Source organism: Mugil cephalus, chromosome 11, assembly GCF_022458985.1.
Source record: "Mugil cephalus isolate CIBA_MC_2020 chromosome 11, CIBA_Mcephalus_1.1, whole genome shotgun sequence".
Taxonomy (NCBI): Eukaryota; Metazoa; Chordata; class Actinopteri; order Mugiliformes; family Mugilidae; genus Mugil; species Mugil cephalus.
The window spans coordinates 27,509,827-27,528,771 of record NC_061780.1 but is presented as its reverse complement, the minus strand read 5'-3'; the positions used below and the strand labels follow the sequence as shown (position 1 = coordinate 27,528,771).

General features: G+C 43.5%; 2 protein-coding genes across 2 annotated transcripts in view; one reads left to right on the top strand and one right to left on the bottom strand.

The window, feature by feature from the left end:
* The window catches only part of LOC125016815 (collagen alpha-6(VI) chain-like), a 31,034-nt gene extending 22,351 nt beyond the window's left edge, over positions 1 to 8,683 (bottom strand). Inside the window, exons 1-8 of the mRNA XM_047599543.1 lie at positions 8,602 to 8,683; positions 5,523 to 5,621; positions 4,828 to 5,415; positions 3,652 to 4,209; positions 2,638 to 3,252; positions 1,990 to 2,550; positions 976 to 1,533; positions 279 to 857 (exon numbers count right to left, since the gene is read on the bottom strand). Of these exons, the coding sequence (XP_047455499.1) occupies positions 279 to 857; positions 976 to 1,533; positions 1,990 to 2,550; positions 2,638 to 3,252; positions 3,652 to 4,209; positions 4,828 to 5,415; positions 5,523 to 5,592 (3,529 nt within the window). The 5' untranslated portion in view covers positions 5,593 to 5,621; positions 8,602 to 8,683. The remainder of the gene's footprint in view (positions 1 to 278; positions 858 to 975; positions 1,534 to 1,989; positions 2,551 to 2,637; positions 3,253 to 3,651; positions 4,210 to 4,827; positions 5,416 to 5,522; positions 5,622 to 8,601) is intronic.
* Positions 8,684 to 16,649: 7,966 nt separating this feature from the next.
* On the top strand, positions 16,650 to 18,870 carry rpp25l (ribonuclease P/MRP 25 subunit-like). The gene is made up of 2 exons (XM_047599656.1): positions 16,650 to 16,754; positions 17,791 to 18,870. Exon 2 carries the CDS (start codon positions 17,791 to 17,793, stop codon positions 18,469 to 18,471), a length of 681 nt encoding a protein of 226 aa, XP_047455612.1. The 5' UTR covers positions 16,650 to 16,754; the 3' UTR covers positions 18,472 to 18,870.
* Positions 18,871 to 18,945: the final 75 nt, after the last annotated feature.

Sequence of the window (18,945 nt, the reverse complement as noted above, 5' to 3'; positions counted from 1 at the left end):
TGTTAGCATTATATTAGCCCAAACAACATAACGTTAGTATAAACAAATCATTTTTGCTATTATATTAGCCTATACAAGATAATGTTAGCCTGTTAGCTATTATATTAGCCTATACTCCACTAAAAACCTGTGGCGCGTATGTTGGTCCGACTTGGAAGCTAATTCAGCTCCTAAGTTTCCTTACAGAGACAACTTATTTTTTGTTCAAATAAACTTTTGGGATTCAGAGAAATGAAGAAAACTGAAATATAATTGTAGACGTTGGAAGTAGAGTTTACCTGACTTAGTAGTATTGCAGAGGGCAGGAGAAATACTCTTGTACAGAAATTCCAGGTCCTCAAATTGTTCCACCTTGAAAACTTTGGACTGGTCGTCTCCAGCCATCACCAACAGCTCCTCCTGCTTCGCCTCCTTCACTCCAATGCTAAAGACAGTGATACCATTATCCCGCAGTTTATCGGACGACGGCTTCAGTTTCTCAGGATCTGTGGCTTCCCCGTCTGTGATCACCATGATGATCTGAGGCACCCTGAGCTGCTTCCGGCCGCCATGTTCAGCTTTGAAGTAGTCCAGCGAGTAGTTCAAGGCCCTGCCTGTGTAGGTATTTTGTCCGGGGGCCACCAGTTTATTTATGGCTGCAAGAACTTCTCCTTTGGATTGATGTTCATTCAGGGTGAACTTGGATTGAGGTGTGTTAGAGTAGAGAATGACTCCGAAACGGGTCAGGTCCCGGCCAACCGTTGTCAGATTCACTATTGAGTTCATAAACATTTTCATGCTTTGGAACTGAGTTTCACTTATGCTTCCGGAGCCGTCCACCAGGAAAATAATATCGGCCTTTTGCGTCTTCTTACAATCTGGATGAAGAAAATAGAGTGAGAGAGAGGTTAGCCTGGACAATGAAGAATGAAGAACCGTGAAACAATCTCATTCCTTCTGTCCTGAGAGACCTAAACAGTCCCGCTCTACTCTTACCTCTCCGAAGATCACAGAACTTCAAGGCCAGCTGGTTGTCCAGTTCCTTCAGTGCGTCAAAGCTTCCCTCATTGAAGACGTTTTCTGATGAACCACTCATCTCCAACAGCTGGGAGGTGCTGGCGTCTTCCAGTCCAATGCTGTAGACCACTACTCCCTTGGCCCTCAGAGCTTCAGCAGAGGCTCTCAGCTCATCTACGGCCTTACTGCCTGTTATCACCACCAGACTCTGCTTCACATTAGGACGTCCTCCTTGAGCTGCATCGAAATATTGCGATACCTCTCTAAGGGCTCTTCCAGTAAAAGTTCTTTCATTCATCTGCTTCATCGTTTCAATGGCGGTCAACAACTCCTCTTTCCTGAAGTGGGATAGGAGGTTAAACTCCAGAATTGGACGAGTGCTGAACTGCATGACGCCAAAGTGCATATCCGTCTCTCCCACATTGGACTTGGCAATGACTAATTTCATGAAATCTTTCATTTTCTCAAAGTTCTCTTTGGAGATGGCCTTGGAGCTGTCAACTAAGAAAATTATATCTCCAGGAATGTCTTTACAAGCTGTAAACACAGAATACAGAAGTGTTAGAGTGGAGTCCACAGTCTCCATCAGTACAGTGTTGCTGAAGCGTTTTCTGTGCAAGGACAAAGGCACTGCAAAAAAAGAACATTTATGCCCATCTTCAGTTTGATCAACATCACATGGACAAGTCAGAAGACTATTGGGACAATGTTTAGTGGACAGATGAGACCAGAGTAGAACAGTTTGGTTTAAATGTTTGGGCATCGTCATGTTTGGAGATGAACCAACACTGCATTCCAGCATCAGAACCTCATCCCTCCAGGACACATGGGGGCGCTAATGTCCTGGTTTGGGGCCTGTTCTGCTGCATCTGCTCATCATTGATGGACCAATGAACTGTGAATTCTACCAGTGAACTACTATATATGATCTAAGATGGATACCCTTGTGAGCAGGATGCCCAATAACCCAAAAGCCCCAAAGGTTTTCCTTACCTTCGGAAGAACAGATGTCTGTGATGAGGCCCATGTTGGTGGAGTTCAGGGCATCAAAATTGTTGACAAAGAAAGTCCTCTTGGGATCGCCTGCAATCTCATTGAGTTGAGTCTGGTTTGCCTGTTTCACTCCGATGGCATAGATGATGATCCCTTGATCCCTTAGTTCTTTTGCAGGTTCTTTGACCTTATCAGAAGATTCTCCATCAGTGATGACGATTAGGTATTCTGGGACTTTGTATCCACGAGTGACCATTGCATTTTTAAAATAAGGTCCCATGAATGACAGAGCCTGTCCCGTGTTTGTCCCGCCTCCTGCGTGGTGAATGTTCCTCACAGCTTTCTCCAGTGCCTTGACATTTGTGTTTGTGGTCAGGTCAAACACTAGACTGGGTGAATCTGAGTATTTCACACACCCCATGCGAACATGTTGTTGTCCAATGCGGAAGGTATTAAGAAACTCAATTATGAAATTCTGCATGTCCCTAAAGTCTTCATGCAGAATGCTTCCTGAGTCGTCCATCAGAAAGAAGATATCGGCTTCATCATTTTGTTTACAAGCTGGAGAGAAAGAGAAACACAACAAGGGAAGGTTACAACATGACATTACATCTTTGACATTCATGGTTCAAAAGGACTGGTTCAAACCTTCTGTGATGTCTGTTTTGCTGTCAACCTCTATGACTGCCTTTTTAATAATGTTGACACACAGTCTCTTCTGCAGTTTTTTCTGCAGAGGCTCCAGCATGGTGAAATCGCTCACGTGAAAGACATGCATAGAGCTGGGGTGGGACGCCATCTGCTTCAGTTGAGTATTGTTAGTTGCTCGGATGCCAACTGCATAAATGGTGACGCCTGCTCGACGGAGACGGATTGCCGCTTCGCTCACACTGTCCTGGGATTCACCATCTGTGATCACCACCGCTACCTTCTGGACACCCGCCCTGCTGCCCCTCGCTGGGATGAAGAGGTTTTCCAGAGTGAAGTTCAGTGCAGCTCCTGTGTTTGTGCCACCTCCCTTGTAAGGCAGGATGTTGATGTACTGCAGGATTTCGTCCTTGCTTCTGAATGTGTTGAGGTAGGCCTGCGGTCTCGGCATGTCATTGTACGTGACGATGCCTACTCTGACATTAGTTTGACCAATGTCCAGATTGCTGACCATCGAGCGCAGGAACGTACGTATCAACTGGAAGTTGGGGACTCCAATGCTTCCGGATTCATCAACGATAAACACGATGTCCGCCACGTTGGCTATTTTGCAATCTGTTAAAGCAGAGTCCACAGAATCAGTGACTGCAGTCATCTGCTCCTTGGCAATTCAGAAATACTTGTTATGTTCAAGCCAGACCTGAGAGACTAACGGGAGAGAAGCACTTCTAAGTTAATATGGAGACAACCTGTTCTGTGTTCTGTCCTTCATTAGTGGCTGGACTACATTACTATGAAGACTAGAAGCAGGAGGGTATGGATCAGTAGGCAGAGTGGGTTTTCCACTAACCAGAGGGTTTTTGATTTTTAGCAGCAGCAAACATTAGCACTGACCAATTTACTGCTAACTGTCTGACTGACTTCTACAAACATGTTGGAAAATGTTCACAAAAGCACATGAAAAGCATATGACAAGAACAACTGAGAAGCTTGTTATTATGCAAACGATCTCACCTTGAGTGACATTCTGCTTTGGCAGGGTTGTCAGAGTCTTCACCAGCTGAGGTACAAGTGCGAAATCAAAGACCTCATCGAAGATATCGAGACTCCTTACAACATCGATCGCTCCAGGTGCCGCCACCCCCACCAGATATATGCCTTGGTCTTTGAGGTCATAAGCATAGTTATACACTTCATCATCTGAGCCTTTTCCAGTTACTACAACCAAAACTTGGCGGGCGCCTTGTTCTGCTCGGCCCCCGGCCTCAGCGGTGAAGAAGTTACTTTTAGCGTACTGTAGGGCGCTGCCCATGTTGTGCTGTTGTTGGGGTTTTGGGCGTAGTCGGACACGTCGGAGGGCGCTCAGGGTCTGCTGTTTGGTTTGATGGGTTTTGAGAAGGAATTCAACCTGAACTTCTTCGCTGTACTGGGCCAAGCCGTAACGGAAGCCGGATGCTCCAATGTTGTATTGATTGATCTCATTGATAAGATCGTTTCTAAAACTGGTGAACTGTCGAAGATTAATGCTGTTGTCCACCAAGAGGAAGGTATCTGCAAACTTATCGAGCAAGGCTGAAAGACAAAGAGATCACAGGTTAGAAGTTTGTAACAATGATGGAGAACTCATCCCACATCAGTGGACTTGGAACTTGTTCAGAGTTTTCTGGTTTTCCAAGTTTTCATGGCAGCAGTAAACCAGATCTGTCTCTTGTTGGCCACACCCTACAGATGCTCTCAGCTGCAGTCAGTGTATTTTCTTTGCTAAATTAACCAATGAATGGCAATAAAATGTGTTCATAAACTGATCCAACATAACATTATGACCGCCTTCCTAATATTGTGCAGGTCTCCCTTGTGGTGACTCTCTAGATGAGTGTTATATGCCTAAGTAACATCCACATGAGTGAATGTTGGCTTTATGCAATACAATCATTTGTAACAGTGCTAAAGGGTTACGTGCAACAGCTTGGTAGCGTGCACTGGCCCTCCAGCTTTTGTCTGTGTCTGTGTGCTATTTGTTGTTGCATGCTTTATGTATGTTTTTGTATTTATTTTGTATTTTGTATTTATGTATGTGTTTAAAAATAAAGTTTCCCAGCAGTACACTGATAAACAACAAAGTGGTTGATGTTATTTACTTCTCCTGTCAGTGGTCATAATGTTGTGGCAGATCAGTGTATAGTCATTTACCTTCCCTCTGTTGCACTATAGTGTAACACACAGTTGACAGCAGGTTGCCGGTCAGAGCTTGCAGAGCCTGGTAGTTGTCGATGTTGAGGCTGAAGCGTTCAGGCGGCTTGTTAGCGATGGCACTGAGCTGCTCCTCTTTGACTTTTCCAACCCCGATGCTGAACAACACGACCCCTTTACTCCTCAGCTCCTGGGCGGGTTGTGCCACGTCATCAGATGAGTCCCCGTCTGTGATGACCACAGTGATCTGAGGCACCCCCTTGTTGGCTCGACTCCCAGCCTCCTTGTTGAAGTACTGTCTCAGGAGGAAGTCCAAGGCCTTGCCTGTAAATGTGCCACCTTTTCTCTGGGGAAGTCTTTCCACTGCAGCCAACAGGGATTTCTTGTCCGCGTAATCCTTCAGCATGAACTCCTGGTGAGGGTTGTCGCTATACTGAGCCAAACCGATTTGAACTTTGTTGGGGCCGATGTCAAAGCCATTGATGATGGTGCGGAGAAATGTTCGGACTTCCTGAAAGTTTTGAGCGCTGATGCTAGAGGAGCCATCGACAAGGAAGACGATGTCGCCAATGGTGACATTTTCACAATCTGGACAGGAAAGGAAGATCAGAACAAATGTCTAAAATCCTGTGTTGACCTGGAAACAAAGAACTAATCACCCTCTTTCTTTCAAGCCAACATCTGACCTCACCAACCTTCCTGAGCAGAGACACAGAGACAAACTGCAGCCATGAGGCTGAAGAGAAGAACTGTCCTTCCCGTCATGTTGGGACAACTGTTGTGTTTCTCTTTTCCTGAAAAAACACAATATGACACTAAACATGAGGATGCTTTCATAAATCATATCATATGGTATGTTTGACAAACTGATTATTAACATGAAGCCTACGATAGAGACAAGGGAAACCAAACCACTGCTAGTTATCTATGAGGACTCAGGAATGAAAAGAGGCAGACACCACTGGCTATGAAAAACAGAATCTAATAATTATATTTTTAAAATAATCAATCCACTGCCAAGAATATTCTAGAAATGCTGGCTATTTCTCCAAACTCCTCTCATATTACTGATAATAATTCTACACAGCAGTTCTGCCAAAGGTGTGTCATAATGTCCTAGTTGGACGAAAGAGGAAAGAGGACGAGTGTTTTTGGTTAGTTCACAGTGTTTAATCTCCTCAGTCCCTCTAAGGTCCTAGGAGGTGAAAGTCATTTTAAAAGACAGAAATGAATCACAACTATATCTATATTTCCATCAGGTCCATGTTCCTGACCCTGGTCTCCATGGACACTGGTCTCCATGGACCCTGGTCTCCATGGACACTGGTCTCCATGGACCCTGGTCTCCATGGACCCTGGTCTCCATGGACCCTGGTCTCTATGGGTCAGACTTCAGTAATCTCAGATTAATTAGTGACAAAATGTCTTCTAGATCAGAGACTAGAAACCACCCTGATAGTAACGACATCATTCTGAACTCATCCATCAACCCCTGGACCAGACCTGGACCCAGAGTTCCTAGAAACACCACAGAGCTCACATGTTCTCCAAAGGTTCTGGTGAAACAGAACCAGGTCCACTCTCCATCTGGACATTAGGATCAAACCAAAGAACCCAAAGTTCCTCCACGTTGGGTTTTTACCTCTTAAAGTGAATCTGGCTCCAAAATGCTACTGATTCACTACAGGAGGCAACGTTCACACAATTCAACTTTGGACATTTTATTTCTCCTGGACGTCATCACATTCTACCATTGAGCTCATTATACGATCCAGAAGAAGATGGAGATTTACACATGGAACTCCCCAGGACCCCAGCCACCAAGGCTACATGCTACATAGCGATGCTAAGCTAACAGCCACCAAGGCTAGATGCTACATAGCAATGCTAAGCTACCAGCCACCAAGGCTACATGCTACATAGCAATGCTAAGCTACCAGCCACCAAGGCTACATGCTACATAGCAATGCTAAGCTAACAGCCACCAAGGCTACATGCTACATAGCAATGCTAAGCTACCAGCCACCAAGGCTACATGCTACACAGCAATGGTAAGCTAACAGCCACCAAGGCTACATGCTACATAGCAGTGCTAAGATAACAGCCACCAAGGCTACATGCTACATAGCAATGCTAAGCTACCAGCCACCAAGGCTACATGCTACACAGCAATGGTAAGCTAACAGCCACCAAGGCTACATGCTACATAGCAGTGCTAAGATAACAGCCACCAAGGCTACATGCTACATAGCAATGCTAAGCTAACAGCCACCAAGGCTACATGCTACATAGCAATGCTAGGCTAACAGCCACCAAGGCTACATGCTACACAGCAATGGTAAGCTAACAGCCACCAAGGCTACATGCTACATAGCAGTGCTAAGATAACAGCCACCAAGGCTACATGCTACATAGCAATGCTAAGCTAACAGCCACAAAGGCTACATGCTACATAGCAATGCTAAGCTAACAGCCACCAAGGATAGCAATGCTTAGCTAACTCTATTCTATGAGTCCAGTCTCCATGTGGTTCATAGCTGATGTAGAATCATGAGGACAGACTCTAAAGGACCCAGGAGATGATAAAAACTAGATCAGGTACATTTGTTGTCAGGTTTTTTGGGAATTGATAAAATTTTGAGACAGAAGACTGACTGACTGAAGTGTGCGTTTTCTCTGTTAGCTGAGGCTAGCTGGTTAGCTCCAGCTACGTGAGGCTTGGTATCAATGGAAAGAGCAGTTCCTCTAGCTTCTAATGACACCTAGCATGGCAGAGTTTAGCTGGTTACCAGTGCCTGAATGTTATCAAGGAAACACAATTACATCCAATTTTATGTCAAACTGAAGTAGTACACGGCTATTTTAAGTTTCTATTGATTCTATGATTCACTTTGGGAAAACAGATGCACTGGAGCTGTTGATCCAACTTTCCTCTCTGCTCATGATTGTCATGATTCAAGACATCGGCTTCTTTTAGAATCCTAATTTCATACATTTTAACAAAGAAAAAGAAACAAAGCTGTAACCAAATGTGGTAGAAAATGAACCCCAGATTGAATGCAGATTGAACACGTTTGGCAGGTTGCAGAACAGCTGATGCTGTGTCAGATAACAGCATCTATATTTAGCACAGGTCTGGGATCAGTTCACTTCCAGCTTGTTGCTCTGGCTCACAGTGATGAGTCCTTATACTGGTGGACGTGGAGAAGAAAAGGATGAAACTTCAGGAAAAACTTTGTCTCAGTTAACTTTGTTCTTGTGTGATGTGTGTGTGTATTTTGTTGTCTGTTGTCTCTGTCCTATTTAATGTCTTTTCTGGTCACTGGTTTTCTTGACTTGTGCTGCTGTAACGTTGGAATTTAGGCACAGAGATCAATAGTCTTATCAGAAAATTATAGTTTAATAATTATTAATAATTATTGCATGCCTTCCTTACTATTTTATTATTATTATATTTTAAGGATTATTTCACTGTGTTAGAAATCTGAATATTTCTAAATACACTTTCAATATATTTTGGTGTAATTATTCATTTCCGATGTGTTTATGAAGCGAAGGTTTCAGCTCTGATTGTTAGTGTATAACAGAACGTGACCAGTCTGAATCCTCTGCTCCGTCCTGTCGGTCAAATAAAGGATTTGTCTCTTAAACTGTGCAGCAGCTGGTTTCTGAGACTGTTTGAATCCTGCAAATCTCATTTAACTTTGAACCAGAACAATATCTTCAATATCTCTGATCAATTTCACAAGAAAAGAGAAAATCAAAGTCACTCACAGATCTGCAGCATCAGCTCCATCTGCACGAACCGATCCCTCATGTGTGAAGTGTGAAGTGTGAAGCTGTGCGGTCATTCAGGGTTAAGATGAGGAGGAGGAGGAGAAGGAGGAGGAGGAGGAGGAGGAGGAGGAGGATGGGTATAGAGGCCAGACATAAGACTCCACCTCCTCCTCCTCCTCCTCCTCATCTTTCTGAAGATGTTGATTAACTCTTCATCAAAGACATGTGAGAGCGTTGGAGACGACAGTCTGAGGGGTTGAACTTGATTAAAAAGTAAAACTTAAGAAAATTAAAATGATCTTAAATCCAGATCAAGCCCACAGGACCTTTATAATCGGACTCATTAGAGGCTTCATAAGGTGAACCAACCTTTAATGAGTCCAGTTATTCATGCAAATCGCTTCCTGTGTAGTTTAGTTGTAGCTTGGTCTCAGTCCAGCAGGTCGATGAGGATCAGAACCTCCTCTGATCGTTTCTGAGTCCCGTTAGTAAGAAGCAGTCTCCTCCACAGTGATTTAACACCTTTAAGCTGAGACACTTTCCTTGTTTGTCCAGGTAACAAACAGGAGCCTGGGAGTGAAGCGATTTATTAAACAGGTGACATTATTAGCGTTATGAGGTCTGGGGACGGAGGGAAGGAGACTTTTAAACAGATGTTTGTGCTCAGGCTTTGGGAAAGAAGCTTCGTGTTGGAGGGAGTCGGGTTCTGGCCAGACTCTGGATCTGGTGGTGGATTCCAGGGAATTTCTTCAGAAAAGAGCTAACAGTTGAACATTGTCATCGGAGCGCAGGGAAAAAAGCTGCCAGCTCTGAGGAAACTGTGATGTATGACTTGGGTCTGTGTGTGTTGGACCACAGAAACATTGCAGACATGGAAGCTTTGAGATTAAAGTATGACTGAGAACTCAAGTGTAATACAAGACAGATAACACAGCTGTTAGTTGGCAGCCTCTAAACATGTTCGTTTTTCCTTTTTGTGGCTTTAATAAATTAGTTTTACTGCAAATTTAGTGTTTGCAGAGATGTTATGCCTTTACAGCAGTGCATTCACTTTGCTTTCAAGCTCCACACGACACAATCACCCCGACAAATCCTGACAAATCACACATTTTGTGTGTGATGTTATACCTCAACAAATTAAAAATCAATAACAGCAAATAATAATTCAAAAGAAAACGAAAGTGCAGTTGTTCCATCACTTCCATACAGAAAATAATGAAACACTGTTTTAGTCATTTGCAAAAAAGCAACTGAAAACAACAAAGAAATCCAGGTGATCAAGTGAATGTGCTGAGAAGCATCTCACAGAGATCAGATGAATGTCGACCGCTCTCTAACCCCACAAGACTCTGCAGTAGATCCCAGCAACTCGAGTCTATGTGAGTGTTTCAAATGTCTCAGGAGCGATAATTTCATTAAGTTGAGTTTTCCTGCCGTGTGTCGCGCCCCATGCTTAGGTCTCCCTTTCACACACTTTGAGAACCACTGGTTTACAGTGACTGGAGCAGACGTCCACATGGAGCTACTAGATGTAGAGAAACAGGTAAATGAATAGTCCTGGAAACAACTACACCACAAAGATAAAAACGCACTCATCAAGTCTGAGAAAACATCACTGAACACTAGAAGTTGACTGAGAATGGAGGACACCATGAAACCTGAAAGCTTCAGCAACTGATACAGTTTTTATTGTTTATTATTATTATTATTAATCATCCTCATGATTCTACATCAGCTATGAACCACATGGAGACTGGACTCATAGAATCTGAACCTTTAGTCTCCATCTAGTGGTTTAATGGTGCCACTACAGATAATACACACAATGCAGCCATCTAGTAGTGAAGGTTAGCTTAGCATTGCTATGTAGCATGTAGCCTTGGTGGCTGTTAGCTTAGCATTGCTATGTACCATGTAGCCTTGGTGGCTGGTAGCTTAGCATTGCTATGTAGCATGTAGCCTTGGTGGCTGGTAGCTTAGCATTGCTATGTACCATGTAGCCTTGGTGGCTGGTAGCTTAGCATTGCTATGTAGCATGTAGCCTTGGTGGCTGGTAGCTTAGCATTGCTGTGTAGCATGTAGCCTTGGTGGCTGTTAGCTTAGCATTGCTATCTAGCATGTAGCCTTGGTGGCTGTTAGCTTAGCATTGCTATGTAGCATGTAGCCTTGGTGGCTGTTAGCTTAGCATTGCTATGTAGCATGTAGCCTTGGTGGCTGTTAGCTTAGCATTGCTATGTAGCATGTAGCCTTGGTGGCTGGTAGCTTAGCATTGCTATGTAGCATGTAGTCTTGGTGGCTGGTAGCTTAGCATTGCTATGTAGCATGTAGCCTTGGTGGCTGTTAGCTTAGCATTGCTATGTAGCATGTAGCCTTGGTGGCTGGTAGCTTAGCATTGCTATGTAGCATGTAGCCTTGGTGGCTGTTAGCTTAGCATCGCTATGTAGCATGTAGCCTTGGTGGCTGGTAGCTTAGCATTGCTATGTAGCATGTAGCCTTGGTGGCTGGTAGCTTAGCATTGCTGTGTAGCATGTAGCCTTGGTGGCTGGTAGCTTAGCATTGCTATGTAGCATGTAGCCTTGGTGGCTGGTAGCTTAGCATTGCTATGTAGCATGTAGCCTTGGTGGCTGGGGTCCTGGGGAGTTCCATGTGTAAATCTCCATCTTCTTCTGGATCGTATAATGAGCTCAATGGTAGAATGTGATGATGTCCAGGAGAAATAAAATGTCCAAAGGTTGAATTGTGTGAACGTTGCCTCCTGTAGTGAATCAGTAGCATTTTGGAGCCAGATTCACTTTAAGAGGTAAAAACCCAACGTGGAGGAACTTTGGGTTCTTTGGTTTGATCCTAATGTCCAGATGGAGAGTGGACCTGGTTCTGTTTCACTAGAACCTTTGGAGAACATGTGAGCTCTGTGGTGTTTCTAGAAACTCTGGGTCCAGGTCTAGTCCAGGTCTGGTCCAGGTCTGGTCCAGGGTTGATGGATGAGTTCAGGATGATGTCGTTACTATCAGGGTGGTTTCTAGTCTCTGATCTAGAAGATGTTTTCAGTTTCATCACTAATTAATCAGACACAATGTTACTGAAGTCTGATCCACAGAGACCAGGGTCCACAGAGACCAGGGTCCACAGAGACCAGGGTCCACAGAGACCAGGGTCCATGGAGACCAGGGTCCATGGAGACCAAGGTCCATGGAGACCAGGGTCAGGAACGTGGACCTAATGGTTCTGGAGAAGGTCCTGGTTTATTCCGACCTCCTCGAGGGGCTGATCATATTAAACTTGCGCTCTGTGTGACTAACTATGAGGAATGTGTTGTTACCACATTGAGCTCTGATCATTCATTCACAGTGAAGTGAATAAAGAATTCTGTCTCAAAGACAATTCATTGTTTGTGCAGATGTGAAACTATGATTTACGCACAACTCAGCTAAGTCCATCTGTCCTCCACTTAAATCCTGATGCCTTGTTTTCATGTTCTCCAGCTGCTGCTCTCTGCAGATCATTGGCCGATATAAACACTTATTAAAATTCGCAAACTTTATCTTTTATACAACACATCAAACATGACACTTTTTAAATGTGTTGTAACTCAACGCTGTTCAAACTGTTTATTTCAATAACAGCACAAAACTGTTATTCTCCACATGATTAGCAGCCAATTGAGTTTCATTTATACAAAGTTCACAGAACTGTGCAATTGTACTGTGAACGAAGAATGGTTTCAAAAATATAAATAACAATGTTTTTTTTTTTTTGTCAATTTATAAAATGCAAAGTGAGTGAACAAAAGAAAAATCGAAGTCTCATAAATATCTGGTGTTACTGCTCTTCACTCACCTTCAAACCACATCAGTCCTTATGGGCTCACTGGTAATAAATCAGGGAATTAGTAGGATTGTAAGACTCAGTCGTTGGCCAAGGAAACTAAGAGCAGCACAGGAAAAACACATCAAGATTACTTCCCTTGGAAATATCTGAAGACGTCCAGCAGAGACATCAGCTCAGAACTGGATGAGACCAGCAGGACCCAGGTCCACTATCTACTGTCTGGACAAGTCTGAGGTAGTTAACTAATCTGGGAAATAAACGAGATGCACCATCTGCACATCAGAGACAACAATTAATATAGACTGTATATAAATATGGACTAAACACGTCTCCTCCATAGACCGTATATAAATATGGACTAAATACGTCTCCTCCATAGACCGTATATAAACATGGACTAAACACGTCTCCTCCATAGACCGTATATAAACATGGACTAAACACGTCTCCTCCATAGACCGTATATAAACATGGACTAAACACGTCTCCTCCATAGACCGTATATAAATATGGACTAAACACGTCTCCTCCATAGACCGTATATAAATATGGACTAAACACGTCTCCTCCATAGACCGTATATAAATATGGACTAAACACGTCTCCTCCATAGACCGTATATAAATATGGACTAAACACGTCTCCTCCATAGACCGTATAAAATATGGACTAAACACGTCTCCATAGACCGTATATAAATATGGACTAAACACGTCTCCTCCATAGACCGTATATAAATATGGACTAAACACGTCTCCATAGACCGTATATAAATATGGACTAAACACGTCTCTACATAGACCGTATATAAATATGGACTAAACACGTCTCCTCCATAGACTGTATATAAATATGGACTAAACACGTCTCCTCCATAGACCGTATATAAATATGGACTAAACACGTCTCCATAGACCGTATATAAATATGGACTAAACACGTCTCCTCCATAGACCGTATATAAATATGGACTAAACACGTCTCTACATAGACTGTATATAAATATGGACTAAACACGTCTCCTCCATAGACCGTATATAAATATGGACTAAACACGTCTCCTCCATAGACCGTATATAAATATGGACTAAACACGTCTCCACAGACTGTATATAAATATGGACTAAACACGTCTCCTCCATAGACCGTATATAAATATGGACTAAACTAAACTTATCCAAAATGTTCTTCATATTTTATCATAAAAATACCCATTAAACAAATAAAGGGCGCCTGAGCTAAATATAATTTTTTCTTCCACTACCTCCAAAGTTGATCGAATTTAGAAATGTTAGATAGAAACGATTAATGGGGCTGAGACATATTTCCTCCATGATTGACCAGCGGACACTTTCTTTAATAAAGTTATTTGAGTGACGCTGTACTTGAAGAAGTGTAATGAACTTGCTGTACCAATAATTACCTCCATGAAATCAGGTTTTTAATTTGTCTCTGACGAGGTCCAACGAGACGGGTTCAGTCATGAAACTGGATTCTTCTCCTCCGCAGAGAAAGATTCTCTCTGGGTTCACAACATAAATGAACAAACAAAGAAAGAAAGAAATCAGTAAATGAATGAATAAAATGAATGAATAAATGAACAAATCAATCAATCCATTTGGGAGGTTTTATTTTGAAAAGCTGAGGTCCTTCCTGGTGAGAGTGTATTTATTTTAAACTTAGCGTCACATTCTTCTCTGTCGGTTTTAAAGTCCAGGGCCTCATTTATCAACCGCGCTTACGCACAGATCTGTGCGTAAAGAGAGCGTAAGCACATTTGACGCAAAGTATGGTATTTATCAATTTGTACTTGTGCTTAGAAAAGTGTGTAAGTTTACGCACAACTCGGACCGTGCGTACACACAAAATCACAAAAAAGCGGTAGAACAGTGGAACTACACGTAGAACCATTAACAAAGTCTCAGCCTCAGCAGCTTCTCAAACTTCACACGTTACCACGTTACCGGTCTCTTATAAAAATGCTCAGTCAGTAATTAGCGGCACTTTGAATAACTGGCGTGACGAGCTATAAAATACGACCTGAAAAGAAAAGTCCAGTACTATAACTTATCTTGTGTTATTGGAGGATTTTGAGAACCGTGCGTTTTTCCAGAGCGTTAATTAATCTGACCTGTCCGTCACCGCTTCCCCCCAAACATGCAGCGCTCATCTCCTGTCCTCCCCGGGACGCTTCAGCCAGAGTTTGGAGACAAATGCGACATTTCACAGCCGATGCCGGTGGTGATGTTATTTCTCTGGCATCAGTTTAATCCAGTCCCACACAGACAGCAACAACAAGCCCAAATTAAACGAGAATTTCGGGCCATAATTTGGAGCCATAGTTTGATCCACATCGCAATAAACCACACAACAGTTACAATACGCAAATAACGGGAGATGCAGCCACGTCTGGTAGAAACGCACTTCAGTGTAAACCTCGAAAACTCAATCAAGGTCCGTCTGCAGCTGATGTTTGGAATGTGAGAAATTTCATTTTTCTTTTTTTAAATTTGCTCTAATCAAATGTGTTTAACCTGTGCGATGCAGGCATCGATCTGTTTCGGTTATTTACTGCAGTAAAGTATTTTCGTCAAAGTTCGTCAGGTGTTTTTATTTTTCTTCATGTTTTCTTGTTTGTAGACTTGTTGTGTCTTTGGTTTGTTTGCTGTTGTTTGTGTGGGAAAGTGGCAAAGTAAGAATGTCACTGCTTTGTTAAGCACGTGTTTTTAATGAGCACATTAACAAACATCTGGAGCGTTGAGTCAAGTTCAGAGAAGTTTGTCTCTAATGTTTGAGATGTCTCAGTAACCACTGCAACATGTGATGCATCCTGTCCTGAGCTAATTAAACTCTCTGTGTTTCCTTCGTCCTGGATTGTGCAAAGAACCGAGGACTGGATGAATGAGCTGAATCGTGCAGAAGCAGATTCATCTGTGTTCCATGGAACTGAGGGTGCAGCTCTTGTTTTCAGCTGAACTCAGCGGAGTCTGCGGGGGCGGAGCGGGACTTTCTCTAGAACACTGACATACTGTAAATGGCATGAAATCACTGCTGGCTCCATCAGCCCCTGGACCCTGGCTCTCCGAAACGGTTCCGAGTTAACCTGAGGACACACTACGAGATCTCGATGCCAGCTTGGCTCCATGAGTCCGTCCCTGCACCAGTTGAGGAAACTTGGCACAGAAATGTGTGAGAGGAACAGACCAGACCTCAGACCTCACATGTGAGAATTTCTTTGTGTGCAAATTGAGTTGTGTAAGAAGAATACACACCCGACTAAAATACCCGAATAACAATACTACTACTACTACTACTACTACTACTACTACTACTACTAATACGTTTTATTTGTGTCTTTCAATGTATAAAACATAAGAATAAAACCTACAATCAAACTTATTATAAAAGGAGACTGAAGTACATGGCACACTATAATATGGTCCTTTAAGCCTCTGGTGATGATACAAGCTGCACGAAGTTTCCAGAGAAACTATTAACTAGATGTTTGACTAGAGTTATAGTACTACGTGGTGTTCTGGGATGGTCAGGGGTGGATTTAAGAGGTTGGCTTTGTAGACGAGTAGAGCTGGCTCATGATTATGGAAGATATTGCCAAATGGAAGAAGTTAGATGATGAACCATAATGGACCTAGGACAGAGCCCAGGGGGACTCCTCTGGTGATGGGGTTGGACAAAACCAGTGCAGGAGAGATATAAGGTGAATTAATTAATATTGCACTATTAAATCAGTGTCTCGGTTTTGCACAAACAACTACTTCACTGTATTGTGTAATATATTTTATAGTCTTAGTTATTATTTACCAGTTTTAGCAGTTTTAATTACCACTCTGTACATAAACAATGTATTTTCAAATTCTATTTTATAATTTTTTTCTTATTTATACACAGATCAGCCATAACATTACAGCCACCTTCCTATGACTGTGCAGATCTCTCCACAAAGCGTTTAAAAACGAAGCTGGACTTTGAGGTTTAAATAGGAAATTCTGGGTAACAAACAATCAGAAAATTGCTTGACCAGAAACTGGTGTAATTAATTTGCATACTCACTAGATACTAGTGAATTTGGACATTATTATTATTATTATTATTATTATTATTAATAATAATAATAATAGTTTTTATTTTATATTCGTACATTCTGCTCCTTTATCATTTTGAAGCTCGTGTGTTAAGATCAGTTCCCAAACGAACTACTCAAACAGCACGACATTTACGACAGTACTCGTTGCCATACGGCAGCGTAAAGTGCTGCAGCTGAAGTAAACATGCGAAGAGTTCAGTAGCGGATAAAAGCACCGGTAAGATTAAACACGTAAACGTTATCAGATAGGACAGGAAACAGATTAAACATCTACAGTGACTCAGTGGTTGTATCATTTAGCACGTCTCTGCTAATTAAAATGACTAGCATTTAGCTTAGCCGCTGCTGCTAACTCAGCTAACGAGGCTCGAGCAACACAGCGCCGAGCTCCGCTACAAATACTCCCGATTCAAGCGTTCCCCTCATAAATAAAGAAAATAAAATGTGTCGGATAAAATCCTATAGTTTTTTGACTAAATACAAAGACTGCTTTAATTCGGCTGCACAGAGGAGACCAGGCACAGTTAGGTCTAGATAAAATGTAGATAAAATCTGTTTCGTAGCTTCGGTGAGAATGGATCTGGTCCCCTGTAGCTTCCTAAAGCCTGTCCTTGTCTCCTACAGTCTGAAACATCCACATTACACGGTTCTTCTTCTTCTTCTGGGATGTTTTGGTTCATGGCAGAACTTAAACTACCAACCAGAGACCAGGACATCCCCGCTTGTTATGAACCGTTTCTTTTGTGCTTTTATTTTCTCATTTAAATTCTCTTCTGCTCCAGATCAGTTTGTTCAGTGGTGAAGCAGGAACTCGATGGTTCTATGATGCTTCAGCGTGGTTCTGTTTGTGTCACACGTCTTGATGTTTTCTACTCCTGTAGTTTGCTGCCACCTTGTGGCCGCTGCCGGGTAATGTCTGGATGGATGGAGGCTTTTCACCGTCACTCAGCTCAGGCCCTCGTACAGTTAACCAGCTGGTTATTGTTAGAGCACCTTTGTTTTTTGTCTTTGCACGTGTTCAGGTCATGTGATCAGAAGTTCAGTCCGCAGTAAGAGCATGTAGCATAGATAGTGATGGTACAGGTCGGATTAACGACCTTAATTGCATTAACGTCAAAGAAAAGCATCAGATGTTTGAGAAGAAGTTATTGTCACGTCCACGTTCAGCTGCTCTCAACAACAAAGGTGAAGAACGTAAAAGTATGAAGTGGATAAAAGGTCGTCACCAGTTTTCTGTGTCCGTCTTCCTGCAGATGGAGAACTACAGCAAAGCTCGGACGGTGGAGCAGCCGTCCGTCTGTCCGTTCTCCGGCCTCCCCGCCGACACGCCGGAGATCCGGGTCAAAGACGGCAGCAAGATCCGCAACCTGCTGCGCTACGCTCTGAGCCGCATGGAGGCCAAGCCCCGGGCGGCGGAGGAGGCGGCGGAGGAGGCGGCGGAGGAGGCGGCGAAGGACGAGGAGGGGCGGCAGGAAGCGCCCGGCCGGACGCTCTGCAAACAGCTCGTCTTCACGGCGAGCGGCAAGGGCGTCTCCAAGGCCGTCACCTGCGCTGAGATCGTGAAGCGGCGCCTGAAGGGCCTCCACCAGGTCACCAGGCTGGTCTTCAGCTCCGTGGTGGAGGTGTGGGAGCCCCTGGAGCCCGGCGCCGGCCTCGACAGCCTCACCGTCAACAGGAAGCTCCCCGCCGTCTGGATCCTCCTCTCCAAGGAGCCGCTGGACCGCAGCCAGCCGGGGTACCAGGCCCCCGGGCGCTACGACGCCCTGTGGGCTCAGGGCTCCTCCCGGGAGGAGGGAGGAGGCTTCACCGGGCAGAGAGCAGCACACAGGAGGAGGAGAGGAGGAGGAGGAGGAGGAGGAGGAGGAGGAAGCAGAGGGAAAGGACCCGGGCGTCCGACTGGACGATCCAGAGAGTCGACAAAAGGACAGAGTTGATTTGTGTTTTTGTTTTAAAGGACGGATCCATCACAGCCAAAGAAAACTGATGACGAACTGAGACTCATCCACAAGTTTATCACAGATAAAGGAGAATGTTTTTGTGTTTATTAATCTGATTTTAAAACGTTCACGTCAAACCGCTGGAAACTTTCATCTCTAATAAACTTCAGTGTGTTCAGACCTCGTCTTTAAACTGATCTGGTCTCTGGAGTCCTGGTCCCATGAAAGACCTCTGCTGACCAGGCCTGATCTGTGGAGGAGGCGGTTCTGAGTCGTTCAGGACTTGGATGATTATTGAAGAGCTGACTTTATCGTCTCTGTGTCTTTGGTTTCCTTTGTTTGTCGTGTGCCTGAAATCTTGAGTTGTGACGTAAATTAAAGTTATTTTCTCTCTGACATCAGGTCCATGTTCTTTCTCAGAGTCACATCCTCAGATTCTTTTAAATATTATGTACACAACTGAGTTATTTA